Source organism: Plasmodium gonderi (assembly GCF_002157705.1).
Source record: "Plasmodium gonderi DNA, contig: Chr09, whole genome shotgun sequence".
Lineage (NCBI taxonomy): Eukaryota > Apicomplexa > Aconoidasida > Haemosporida > Plasmodiidae > Plasmodium > Plasmodium gonderi.
The window spans coordinates 1,781,008-1,794,849 of NW_021628934.1; the positions used below are offsets into that span (position 1 = coordinate 1,781,008).

Here is a 13,842-nt window from a genome sequence, read left to right on the forward strand (position 1 = left end):
ATGCGTGCCAACAATCATTTGTTATGCGTATGTATATATAGCCGGAAGTCCACGTAGACTTGTCGTTAAACTGAACCACTTTTCATGCTATTAATTTAATTCTTTTGATGAAAGAGGTAATTTCCTATCTTTTTTTTAACACAGTTGTTTTTAATCATTTTTTAACAGAGTAATTTTTTGCGCTTTTTTTTAACAGAGCTATTTTTGCACAATTTTTAAATAGAATCCTGAATTAACAGCTTTCCTGTTTTAAGCAATTGGCAACTATATTTGACGCAAACCAGAACTTTTTTAGTGTCATGTTTGGTTAGAATGTATCGATGAGGAAATATTTTTTTTATAAATGGTGCATTTGTGTGTAATCATAGAGAACCTATTTTAATAAAATGGCAACAGAGGACATATCTGTGAGCATTTTTTTTGTTAACAGTAAAATTTAGCCTAAAAAAAAGGATATAGACTGTGTCTATGCGTATGTAAATATTCTTAAAATATATATATAAATAGCAAAATAAGACCCTGATGGGGAATTTTTGTGATGACACACAAATTTTGAGAAATTCATGAACACCTATGACAATGGGTTATGTGAGTGGTATATTTTTTTTTTTTTTTTTTTGAAAACATGCAGCTACTGTTTTTCTTTTAAGGTTGAACATTTTTTATTTTTTATTTTTTTGGACAGATTAAAGGATATGCAAAATAAATACAGTTTTTATTATAATGAAATGAGGAAGAACATCTGGTTAAAAATAAGTCTTTCTTCTCTCATTTACACCTCTCTTTGTTTTTTTTTTTTTTCATTTTTTTTCGTCACTTATTTATAGGAAACCACTACATGTCCAACTTTTTGCTTTTCATTCGAAATAGCTCAATTCTTCATTTGATAAAAAAAATATAAAATAACATAACAAAGGAACATTACTCCCCTTTTGGTGCCATAATTGAAGTTATTTTGCAAACGTTCACCCTCATTATTTTGAAATGTTATAAGAAAATTAAATAAGTAAAATTTTCTGTCATAACAAGTGCATGAAACAAGAAATATGAGACGTGCAACCAACTTTTCAACAAATTTGATGAAAAGAGGTTATGCATAATTGGGAAAAAAAAAAAAAAAAAAAAAAAAAAAAAGACTGAAAACGAGAACAATTTTTTTCCAATAAAAATATGTATACAGATAAGTGCTAAAACAAATGTATAGACTCAAATTTTAAAAAAAAAAAAAAAAAAACACAAAAATAATTGTATTAAAAAAAAGAAAAAAAAAAAGTGTAACATTTGCAAAGTACACACAACAACGAAAATAAAATCAAAATTGTGCAAATTAGCAAGATGACAACAAAAGATTATTTAAACGAATTAAATTTTCCTTCTTATGATGAGGATCTGGATTTAAAAATCATGGAAAACAAAAATATGAAGACGAATTCTCACAATTCAGATAGTGGCATAGATAGTGAGAAAGAAAATTTTATAGACTGCTTTGAAACGATCCCAAAAAGGCTACACAATAAGGATAATGAATTTTTTTTGAAAAATGACACTATTGAAGAGTGCAAAAAGCTTACATATGATAATCCCTGCATTAAAGAAATCGACCTTTTCCAATGTAACAAAAAAAAGGGATCTCAGGAATATTCAAAAAATGATGATTACATGGATGACAATTGCGGAGACGATCATGATTTAACAAAAAAGTTGGAAACTTTTCAAAGTTTTGATTTATCTACTTCCGACATAGGCGATAAAGAACTGAGTGAATCAGAAGCAAATTTCCAGAATTATAACATTAATTTAAAAGTCGATTCGGACATATCCATTAATGAGAAAAAAAGCTTTAATAACCACGGTATAGAAGTAAGAGAAGTTTCAGAAGAGAACAAAAGGAAATCATTAAGCTTTTATGGTGGTATAGGATATAACAAAGAGTTAGCGGATGAAGATATAAGAATTCATTCGCTGTATTTAGAGAACAACGCTGAAAATGAAATGAACAAAAAGGAATACATTATTGAAAAACAAGAAGGATTTACTAGAAGTAAAGACATGCAGGAACTGGACACAAAATTCGAGATAAAAGAATATTCTGATGAGGAAGAAGAAAAGAATAGAAAAATAAAAACAAATATCAAAGAGAATAGTAACCAAAAAAAAGTAACCAAAGAAGAAGATGCACCAAATGATATACAAATAGACAGAGACATAGATAACAAAGAAATGGAAAACGATGCAAGGGATGAGATAAGAATGAACTCAAAAGAAAAAGCAGTAAAGGACAGTGAAGAGTTAGAAAAAAACATAAATACTAATTATAATAAGAACATTTTTAAAAAGGAACATATGCAGAGCACAAATTTAACAAATGAAAAAAGGAAAATTATTACATTAGAGAGGAACCAATGGCATGAAAAAGTTTCATTCTCTCCCAAAACGGTCATAATGGATGATATCTCTTATCAAAGTTGTGTAAATAATAGAACTACGAAAAGAGGTGACGATGTGGAAGAACAACTGACCGACATGAGCGAAATGGATGGGGAATCCAATATATTTGATAGTTTCAAAAAAATAACATCAACTTTTAACCATTATACTAGGGGGAATATTATTGATAAAGAGGAGAGTCAAAAAATGGACAAAATTATCAACAAGGCGACTCACGAAAAGGATGATATTTTAGACTCTCGTAGTAGTAAATCTAAAAATAGCACCGATAATTTTAACCAAAATAAAAATCAGAACTTTTCCCTCAAATTGGAAGAGTCCCCAAATACCCATCCCCCCAATGAGAAAAAAAATAACCTTAACATATTAGCGCACCGAATTCCTTTGAAAGTACCCATGATTCGAGAACAGTATTATAATAATTATCTTGATGAATGCAAAATAACTGAGAAAAAAAAAAAAATTAACAGAGAAGGTAACCATTACAATTATAGATTCAAGGAACAGGGTAGAGGAAGCAGAAATTATTCATATATTGAAAATTTCTACAAGCCCGTTAAACAACCAAAACAATATGGGGAATACGTGTACAGGTATAACAAAATAAACACTTTCAAAAATGTAGGTAGAAGAACGATAGGAACTCAAAAAAATTTTATAGCAGGGAAAAAACACGATAAAAAGATGAATATATGGAGTGAACTTTGTATTACAAAACAAGAAAAAAAAAAGAAAAAAAAAATTCCAGAGTTTAAATTGAAACCTGCTGAGATAAAAAATTTCGATTTTGATGCAATTTTTGTGAAGGATGGTCACATAATTCCACGGAAAATAGATCCCTTAAAGGAATTTTTTAAGACATAAATTTCACACATATAAATAGAGCTAAAACAAGTTAAATATGTTTTTAATGCAAGCCCCCCAAATAAGCACATAAAAACAATTCAAAAAAGGGAGTAAATCGAAGAGGCAGTGAATTTATACTTGAACGGATTGGCGTATCTTTTAATTTAGTTTTTAGTCTTGCTCTACTACACGTTTGCGAAAAATTTTGAATTTCATTAAGTCGAATCACAATCACATGGTAACACTCATTTGACTCTTGAAAAAAGCATTTGCAACTTTAGCATTTATGTTTGTCCATTTTGATGAATGAAATTTACGAAAATGTTTATCAAAAGGATAGCTATCCATTTGGAAAAGGCTACATTAAATAATAAAAAAAAAAAAAATACTCGAACAAGTTACATGTGTTAAGCTATTTGAAGGGGTATTTTTTCATAACCCCGAAATGTAATATATTAATTTCATTTGATATGCAATAGGATTGTAACTAGTTTTTATGGTTGATATAAAGAAAGACACAAGGGAAGATTCTATAAAATGGATGTAAACAGATATATAAGTTTAATACGAAAACATATCAAATATGACATGGAAAAATTACGAAAAAATTGTTTATTCTTCAAGGTGTTCTAATTTTAAGGAGATGAAAAAAAAAAAAAAAAAAAAAAAAACGAATGAACGAACGAAAGAAAGATAAAACACTATCATTACTTTAACGACGCTCTTTGGGGGTCGTGAAGTGGAAGGAAGATTTGCCCCATTCATGGGGTTCTTCCGATTCGATCATTCACTATACGCAACACCTCTTTCATTTCGGAAAATTTTTGTGCAATTTTGTTTTTTTGCTTGCCGAACTGTTCCTCTAATTGTTGAATGTACATCCAGTCATCAAAAGTGAGAAACTGAACTTTCTTTTTTTTTAACAAGTCGGAGATATCATTGTCAAAGAATGTAGTTACATTTTGAAGAAAATTTAAAACAAGTTGAGTACAATTTTTAGAATTTAAAATCTGGCTAGCTATATTTCCCTTGGGACCTTTATCAAACCATCCTGCTTTGAAAACATCAAACCTGTAATTGAGCTTATCTTCTTTAAAATTATAAACAGATTGATTGTACAAATTTTCAGAGAATTTATTTTTTTTAAAACCTGTAGCAAAAATGACTAGCGGTGTTGTTAAAATTTTTTTCTGCTGAAGAGACGAATGAGAGATGTCTAACTTTTTGTTCAGCTCAAATTCTATATCTTTCATAAAGTTATTGATACGGTGAATTTTTTTTATTTCATAATAAAAAATAAATTCAATAATTTTATAATTTTTATAAAAGTTTTTATTTTTTTCTACTTGTTCATAATTTTTAACCATATTTAAAAAAATATCATGTTGTCTTTTTTTCATATTCGAATTTGAATCATCACTTTTTAAATGATAACATATGTCATAATTTTTTCTATTTAATATCACCTTAGTATTATCCAGGGAAAGTAATTCTCTCAATTCTGCATTCGTAAAGGAAGATTGCCAAAATCCTCTACGTCCTACTATATATATATGTTTAATTTTGTGTCGTTTTATTGCGTTGATATAATCACTGTTGATGTCCGTTTTTTTTAGATCGTCACACGATTTTGTCAAAACACGTGCAATGTCCAATGATACATTTCCGTTTCCTATAATAACAGAACTAGAAAAATTTTCGAATGAGTTAAGATATTTGTCTACTTCTCTACACCGAACGTCTTCGTACATGTTATTGTAGAAATAGATGAGGTCTCGAGCGTGGAACAGACCTCCATGGAGGTCACTTTGGGCGTCTAGGTAGTTTTCATTCATATTTCCATTCAGATTTCCATTCAAGTTTTCATTCATAATTCCATTCAGATTTCCATTCAAGTTTTCATTCATACTTCCATTCAGATTTCCATTCAAGTTTTCATTCATAATTCCATTTAGATTTCCATTCAAGTTTTCATTCATAATTCCATTCAGATTTCCATTCAAGTTTTCATTCATACTTCCATTCAGATTTCCATATTTATAAGCCGTATGAACTCCTCCCCCCTGTGTCGATTTTTGCCTCATACCTCCGTGCCCCTTTTCACGCCTTGTAACAAGCTGCAAAACAGGGAGCGAAACATCCGAAGCACCACAACAAAAAATGATACAGTTGTAGTGGTCTCGAAGTTCTTCCATTTTTAAATCATAACCTATGTGAACATTTCCAAAAAATCTATAATTGTTACTTAAGAATACTGGGGTAAATGTTTTGTATGTATTTTTCACATTAACATGATCTGGTGCTACCCCATATCTTATAAGTCCATATGGGTTGGGTAATTTATCAAATATATCGACTTTAATTCTTTCATGTTTTAATAAATGTTTACAGCAGTATAGAGCCGAAGGACCAGCACCAATTATTCCTATCTTAAATGGTTTTGTTTCATTTGTAGAGAAATATTTTCTCGTAAAAAACAATTTCCCTTTTTTTCGGTATTCCCACACTATTCGTGTTCCTATTATTTTTTTCCAAAAGAGGTGTGTATTCATAATTCTGTGATTCACCCTCTATTCTTCTTATTCCCTTTCTTAGTTGTTTTAACATTTCTCCTAATTGTTGTCACGCTACTTAACCTTTTGACCAAACTTATGGGTTCTGAAAGAATGAGAAATTCCTCGGCCACGTTCTGCAGATATGACGCAAGTATGTACTCATCCTATGCCCTCATACGTGTATGCATATGTACATATATATATATATATATATTTTTACATAAGAATGTATGCGTGATTTTTACTTATTCTCCTCAAAATGAGGATATGTTCGTTGCCAAGAAAAAAAAAAAAAAAAACTCAGCGTCAGCCAATGATTTATATTCCCTCTTGAAAAAAAAAAAAAAAATACATTTTGATAGGATGAGCGATTTTTTTAAAACAACTGAGGAAGATTCATACCAGTAGCATGTTCGATAAATACCTGCCATCACAAACTAATCTACAATCCTCTCATTAGTTTTACTAATTTTTGTGATATAATGACTTTTAAGTCAAGCCAAACTAGCATATTCAAGCGGTTTTAATGTTTTTTTTTTTTTTTTGGAAACAGATGGAACAACATTTGTGTATAATCATTACAAACCCTGAAAGTGCATTCATAAATACTTGTGGAACTTGTTGGAAAAATACAAATTTTAACCATTTTATAAATAAAAAAAAAAAAAAAAAAAAAAAAAAAAAAAAGTTGTGACATATTTGCTTTAATCTGTTTTGTTACCACATGGGAGAAGTAAAAAATGCTGGAATCGTTGAGAGTGGGATAAAAACCAACATAAAGATTATTTGTAATATATCCACTTATATGAGACCCTTTAAATGAGGACAGTTGATTATATTTACTCTTCCTTTTGAACATTTCCTCAAGTGCACATATATATAACACCCTCTAGACAGCTTTGGAGTGTTCCCATAAATGGCCTATTTAAGACATAAAACAAATTGGGACTATTTGGAAAATGCACATTGAGCCAATTTTTTTTTAAAAAAAGTTTTTGATCAAAATTGTAAGTGTTTTTTTTTTTTCTTTTTTTGTACTTCTCACCAAAAAAAAAAAAAAAAAAAAAAAATCATAATTCTATCGTATGATAGGGTTATTCTCTTATGAAAGTTTTAACAAAAAAAAAAAAAAAAAAATTTTTTTTTTTTTCCAAAAAAAAAAAAAAAAAAAAAAAAATCATAATTCTATCGTATGATAGGGTTATTCTCTTATGAAAGTTTTAACAAAAAAAAAAAAAAAAAAAATTGTATTAACATTGAATCGGGCATAAATATGGTAAAGTACAACATCTAAGAATTTATCATTCGGGTGCCAAAAAGGAAAAAAAAAAAAAAGCTACACTAACTGCCACATCTTTGGACTAAAGTGCAGTGGGGGGGAAATGATAACTTGAAAATTTTCACTTTTTTCCAAAATTTGGGTAATTTCAACCCATTTGTCATTTAATTTTACATAATACATAATTTGAGGGAAGTTAATTAAGCCAATTTTTAAAGGAATAACTGTCAGATTTATGGTGTGTGACGAGTTTGTTGGCAAAAACAGTACTCTCTTTTTAAATCCATTAATTAGCCAGTTGTATGCATCATTACATTCGACATTATTGTTATTGCTATTATTGTTATTGCTATTATTGTTATTGCTATTATTGTTATTACTATTATTGCCATTATTATTATTATCATCGTGGTTATTATTTTTTATCTTATGTTTTTTTTCCAGACATACAAAATACTTCATATAAATATCTTCTCTCATATTATTTGATAAAACAATTTTAACATTGATCGTTGTATGAATCATTCCATATTTCGGTATCTCATAGTATACAAATATTGGCAGCAGAAATTTAGGGATAAATACATCGAAACTGTATAAATGTTTCTTTTGTTTCCTTGCAAATGTACTCATAATAAAAAGGTTTCGATATTCATATGTTATGCTTACCTTTCCTGTTACGCTTTCATAATTTAGCAAATTTGTTGAATTTTTCTCTTCATCATCATTATCATCTAATGTGTCCTCATATACCACTTGGAAAAGTAAGAAAATACATGTTCCTCCATGAATATAACTGTTGATATCAATTTCGTCATTAAAATAATTTACCTCCTTCCTTATGTTAGACTCGTTGGATCGGTCAGATTTGGGAACTAATGGATTATTTTCCCTCTTTTCCATTTTTTCTTTCGTCATTTCTAAATTTTCTTCATGCAGCTTCTTTTCCATTTTTTCTTTCGTCATTTCTAAATTTTCTTCATGCAGCTTCTTTTCCATTTTTTCTTTCGTCATTTCTAAATTTTCTTCATGCAGCTTCTTTTCCATTTTTTCCTTCGTCACTTCTTGGATTGAATCATCTTTTTGGTTTTCTCCTGTTGGTGGCTCCATTCCCTGTTTCCGTTTCGATAATGTGTAAGACTGTAGCTGACTCATGTCATTAAAATAATTTTGATCATTGTTCAAGATGTGGATTGGTTTATATTCCACATTGTGAATATTCGGAGGGAAAATTTTTACCCTTTTGATGTGAGTAATGTGTTTGTTCGAAATAGAAATGTGACATTTTTTTAAAAAAAGAGAATAATTGTCTTTATGTAATTTCAAATTTAATTCATACAACACGGTGTTATTTGATCTGTATGTATTTATTTTTTCTTTAAAAATATTAACAAGATGAAACGTTTTTTCAATGATTATTTGATTGTTTAATGGCAGAATGCATGATGAATTTTTTTTTTCTAAGTTAATAAATTTATCAAATTTCATCTGTCCAACATAATTGACATCAGATAATTTATATAAATCTGTTCTTCTTTGCTTCCGCTTCTTTTCCCCTAGTTTTATATTTAAAACACATTTTATTTTTACCTTGTTCATGTCATTAGTACTATGGAGACAACAATTCGAGGGAAAGGTATCATATATATCGCTCCTGTGTGTATTATTTGAGATTTCAGAAACGTTTTGACACAGTTTATGATTAACCATCTTACAGCAGTTTGTCTTTACTGGGACGAAGGATATGACTGCATAGGGTTTCTCATCCTTCTCCTTCTTATCCCTTTGATCGTATGAACAACTGTCGTGATAAGTATCTTCTTCTCTTTTAAAAGAATATTCATTTCTCTCTTCCCTTAGATTAAAACAGGTTTCTTCCTCAATTAAAACCTTCGGTTCGGTAATTTGTATATGATCATTTTTTTCAATAAAAAAAAAAACCGAATCGGTTAAGGTACAAATTTCGCTCTCGTACTTGAGATCAATATTTTGATTTTCAGTATGAACGAAAATATGGATATTTTTTATTTGTTCATTCATGTCTGTGGTGAACTTCAATTCTTCTGCGGATTTGTTTGAATTAGGTTGAATTACTCGATTAAGAAGTTCATTTTTTGAAGCCTTTTCTTGATTAGTTTTATTTAACGAGGCTTTTTTCCTCTCAGTAGATATCAATTCATTGTGCTTCTTCAAATCCATATTCCAATGATTATTCGATACAATTAATTTGATGTAGTTCGTGCTGTCGTATACCAATGAAGTGCTGTTCAAATATGACGCAACCATTTTGCAACTTAAAATAGAGTGCAGAATTTTTATTTTAATATAAAGTGGAGAAATTAGCTGATTTAAAAAGAAGGTTGTGTATTTCTTGCAATCCAATAAGGTGTAGTTTGAATTTATAAAATTTGAATAAACGCTTAAAAAAGATGTCAATATATTTCTACTTGGTAATATTCCCATCTGTTGATACAAAGAAAAGTGATTAATTTGGAGGTACACATAATTAATTCTATAATAAAAATATTTCCAATTTATTTGATTGGATTCGAGGACACTGGATACATTTAATTTAATTAAATTTAATCCTTCTTTAATGATATATTTTTCTTTTGCAAATTTTATGTATATTTTTTTATTTTCCTTTTCTTCGTACAGTTGAATTATTATACTATCAATTTGTAAATTTTCTGACAATGCAGAAAAGACAAAGAGGTCAATATTTTCATCATACTGAACACACAGCTCCCTAACTCGACATCTGTTTATTTCCCCATGTTCTTTTCCCTTCTTCTGGGTATATTCTTGTATTCTTAGCCTCAACAATGTTCCAATATGTTCCATTTGTGAGGGTGTAGTATAGTGCACCTGGTTATTCTCTTTGTCCACATTTCCCACATTGTTCTTATTCATCTCTTTCTCCCTGTCATGGTCTTGATCCTCCTCATCCTTTCCAAAAATTCCAAAATTCATGCTTGATATGAAGAGGTAAAGATTATAATTCGACTGCACAAACACTTTTATGTCTGATTCAGGGATGTACATTTCGCCCTGTTCCTCGTTTTTACACACAGAGAAGTTAAACCTCCTTAGGCTTTTTAGGAATCCCTCGTTCGGTTCGAAATAGTAATTACTCTTGCAAAACTGTTTTGCTTTGAATTTTATCAATTTGTTTTTGCTTATGGTTGCCACCGATGGTTCCCTGTGTCTGTCTTTGGTTGTCTTATCAACTCGTTGTTCGCCAGTATGTTCACAATTTTCGCTCTTTTCACTCTTCTGGAAATTTTCACTATTTTGGCAGTTTTCACTCTTTTGGAAGTTTTCACTATTTTGGCAGTTTTCACTCTTTTGGACGTTTTCACCTTTTGCACATTTTTCTTCTTCCTCTCTAATCCCCTTGTTGTGGAAGAACGAATACATTTCTACATTTTCGACGAAGGGCTCCTCACAGCTGAAAACAGATTGCAAGACGTGATGCACCACACTTCGATATGATATAACGATGTCCTTATTCAAGACACTGTAAAAATCGTGTGTATGATGTTTCTTGTGCTGGATTCGCAGAAGAGAATTTGAGGAGTTCCGAAAAAACAAATAATATTGATGATTTGCAAATGTAGTAAAATTTACATTAATATCTTTGAACGAGAGAATTGGGGTATGTTTATTTGATAAAAAAAAGGAACAACAAAAATGATAAAACTTATTATTCACGTTGTGAAATGATATAAGTTGCATACAGAAAAATATCAAAAACTCGTTGTTTGATTTTTGAATAATTTTTTTTAAGATTTTAAAGGATTTCTTATATTTGGAATTTTCAAATAAAATAACTGCCAAAAAAAATTTATTAATAATAGAAATGTTGTAATATTTTCGATGACACAAATTCGTAATTTTATTCATAATATTTATAAGCAAATTAATTTTCCTTTTTTCATTCCCTTTCAAAAAGTTTTTTATATGATATATTGGAAAACTTTGATACACATTTTTTTTCACATTTTTCACTTGCTGAATATCTTCTTTTTGTATATTCTTTTCAAATTGTTTTTCTTCCAAATAATCTAAGAAGAAATTAAATAAGTAAGTCTTCTTTACGTTCCTTTTGTTATATAACAAATCTGTCTTGTAGCTATTTAGTATATTTTTCAAAATCATAAATGCGAGTTTAAAAATGTTTGTTACGTTTATACAGAAATCATTCTGAAGGTTGAGATGAAAGCTATAGTTGTTTTTTCCTTCCGATCGTTCTGATGAAGTGGATGATATCTGAGATGTGGATGAATCATCCAGTGAGTTACTTCTTTTTGTTTTAATTTTCAAACTTTTTTTCGATTTTTTTTTTTTCCCAAAATTTTTTTGGTATCCCAATTTCATAATATTTTTTTGAAGTGATAAATATTTGCTAATATTGGTATTATTTTTATGTACACTTTTTTCACTTTTGTTTTTATTCAATTCTTCCTCATAATAAAAGGAGCTCCTTCTCTCGAAAAGGAACTTTATCAAATTCCCCAAATTATACAAGTAAATGGCGAAGAAATTTTCCTTATTCATGAAGCAACACTTGAGCAGGAACATGATTTTATCCTTCGCATTAGGAAACTCTACTAATAAGTCTCCTCGGATTTTTCGTCTTTCCTGAATAGACTGATCATTGGATGGTGTCTTCGTGGGACTCTCGTTTGTTGGTGCTTCACTCAAAAGTTTACTATTTTCTAGGTCATCTTCCTGTAAATTATCCATTAAGTAATCATCTGGATCATTGTATGGATAATTATATGTATTGGCATCTACGACGGGTGTCTCTTTTTCCAATTGCTCATACGTAGTGGTACCTTCCTCTGGTTTTATGAGATTTACATTTCGTATTGCGATCAGAGTGCTATCTGCTCCCTTTCTAAACACATCCTTGAATTCACTTATTAGACTTTTTTTATTTTTGTTTATACTTTTGTCTACATTTTGGACTGCATGTTTGTCTACATTTTTGATTACATTTTTGTCTACATTTTGGACTACATTTTTGTCATTCGTAGGAAGATCTCCCCTTGGAATGGCATCTCTATTCATTTCTTGCAGATCAATGTGTTGAATAATACTATCTTTGTGATTTTTGTCGAATTGATGGTTATGATTAACCATTTGTTCTTCTTCGGTGTTATGGTCATTCTGATGTAGCATAGAGGCACGAAAAGAATTTGCTACGGCACGATTCATAATGTCCTTTTTCCTATATTTTGCTATTTTTTTTTGAATATTTTTTAAAAAATTGAGTTGCGTCGAATTTCTGATAACACTATTTTTGAATCGAGTGAAATTGTGCATAATGATGAAAAGCTTATTTGTGTAAAAGAATTTAGCAAATTTTAGAGCCTTACTGGATATATATGCATATTTATTTAAAAGTAGAAGAATGGTGAATTTTTTAAAAAATATATATTCTAATAAATGAATAGAGCATATGTTTTTTTCTCTTATATGACTAGCTATGGTATGATAATTTTTTTCAAAAAGGATAGATGAATGGATAATGCATTTTTTTTTTTTGACAAAAACTTTTAGATATTTCATGAACAACTTGGCTACAGTACTGTAATGAGTGTAGCTTTTTTTAAAAAGATTTAATTTGCTAAAAAGTAAGCACATATTTTCACACCATATAAAAAGTAGTAAAAATTGGTCATACATTTCTACATACAGTTCTTCATCATAATCTGTAACAAATTCTAACTCATTGATATATGTACAAAGGTCATTTTTTTTTAAAAAGAAATTGATGTCTACAAATTCGTTGCAGAAGAGGAACACATTATGATTTTTATAAAAGTCTACAAATTCAAGGATTTTATTTTCTTCTTGTTCATTGCTTGGTTCATCTCTAATGTCTGTTATGTGAAATTTGCTTTTTTTGTCATTTTTATTTTTTTTTTTTTCTCCTGCAAGAGTTTTTTTGCTATGTTCTACAAAATTTAAAAAATTTGTCATACTTTTTGTATATCCACTTTTTATCATGTGGTATCTCTTTACTATACATATTTTTAGATGATCCATATAACGTATTTTAAAATGTTCATATAATTCTTTTATTTTATTATTGGAATAGTAATAGTCTTCATTATTTAATATTGGAAGAGATAATATTTTTATGCTTTTATAACTATTATGACTAAAATCAGATTTTATTTTTTTAATATTCTTAATTTCATTCACATTGTCATCCAAGTTGTACGCATATATAATTATGCATTCATCATTTTCGTCATTTATTGAATCTTTGTAACGACTTAAAATGTATTCCTTTTCATTTCGATATTCTTCTAAATTGTTCAGACACAAAAAATATATATAAATTAATGGTCTCTCTGACAGAAAATTTCCTTCATTCTTAAAATATTCAGAAATCGGGTTATTGTAGAATACATAACTCAAATGAATTCGTAACAAATTTATACGTTCGTCTAGCTTTACATCTGATAATTCATACATGTCTTCATTGAAAAAGTATTTCAGTTTATTTGGAATTTTCTTATCCCCATGGCAGTAAATTCGGATTCTGTCTGCGCACATTTTTATCACACTGTGTAGAAATTTGCATTAGCACATAAAACAAAAGTTAAAAGAAAAAAAAAAAAAAAAAAAAAAATGGAGTGAACGGTTGGCTGTGCTCTGTGTGTCACTCGGCCACAGTAGAACAAAAATTCACATGAA

At 29.1% G+C, this 13,842-nt stretch overlaps 3 protein-coding genes across 3 annotated transcripts; 1 reads left to right on the top strand and 2 right to left on the bottom strand.

Annotated features, from left to right (window-relative positions):
* Positions 1–1,335: 1,335 nt before the first annotated feature.
* Positions 1,336–3,312, top strand: PGO_093590 (hypothetical protein; the record flags this gene model as incomplete). The annotated part of the gene is made up of 1 exon (XM_028687947.1): positions 1,336–3,312. One exon carries the CDS (start codon positions 1,336–1,338, stop codon positions 3,310–3,312), a length of 1,977 nt encoding a protein of 658 aa, XP_028543748.1.
* A 743-nt stretch (positions 3,313–4,055) lies between these two features.
* On the bottom strand, positions 4,056–5,846 carry PGO_093600 (adrenodoxin reductase; the record flags this gene model as incomplete). The annotated part of the gene is made up of 1 exon (XM_028687948.1): positions 4,056–5,846. The coding sequence occupies one exon, from the start codon at positions 5,844–5,846 to the stop codon at positions 4,056–4,058; it is 1,791 nt and encodes a 596-aa protein (XP_028543749.1).
* Positions 5,847–7,185: 1,339 nt separating this feature from the next.
* Positions 7,186–13,701, bottom strand: PGO_093610 (hypothetical protein, conserved; the record flags this gene model as incomplete). Its single annotated transcript, XM_028687949.1, has 1 exon — positions 7,186–13,701. One exon carries the CDS (start codon positions 13,699–13,701, stop codon positions 7,186–7,188), a length of 6,516 nt encoding a protein of 2,171 aa, XP_028543750.1.
* Between the last annotated feature and the right edge of the window lie 141 nt (positions 13,702–13,842).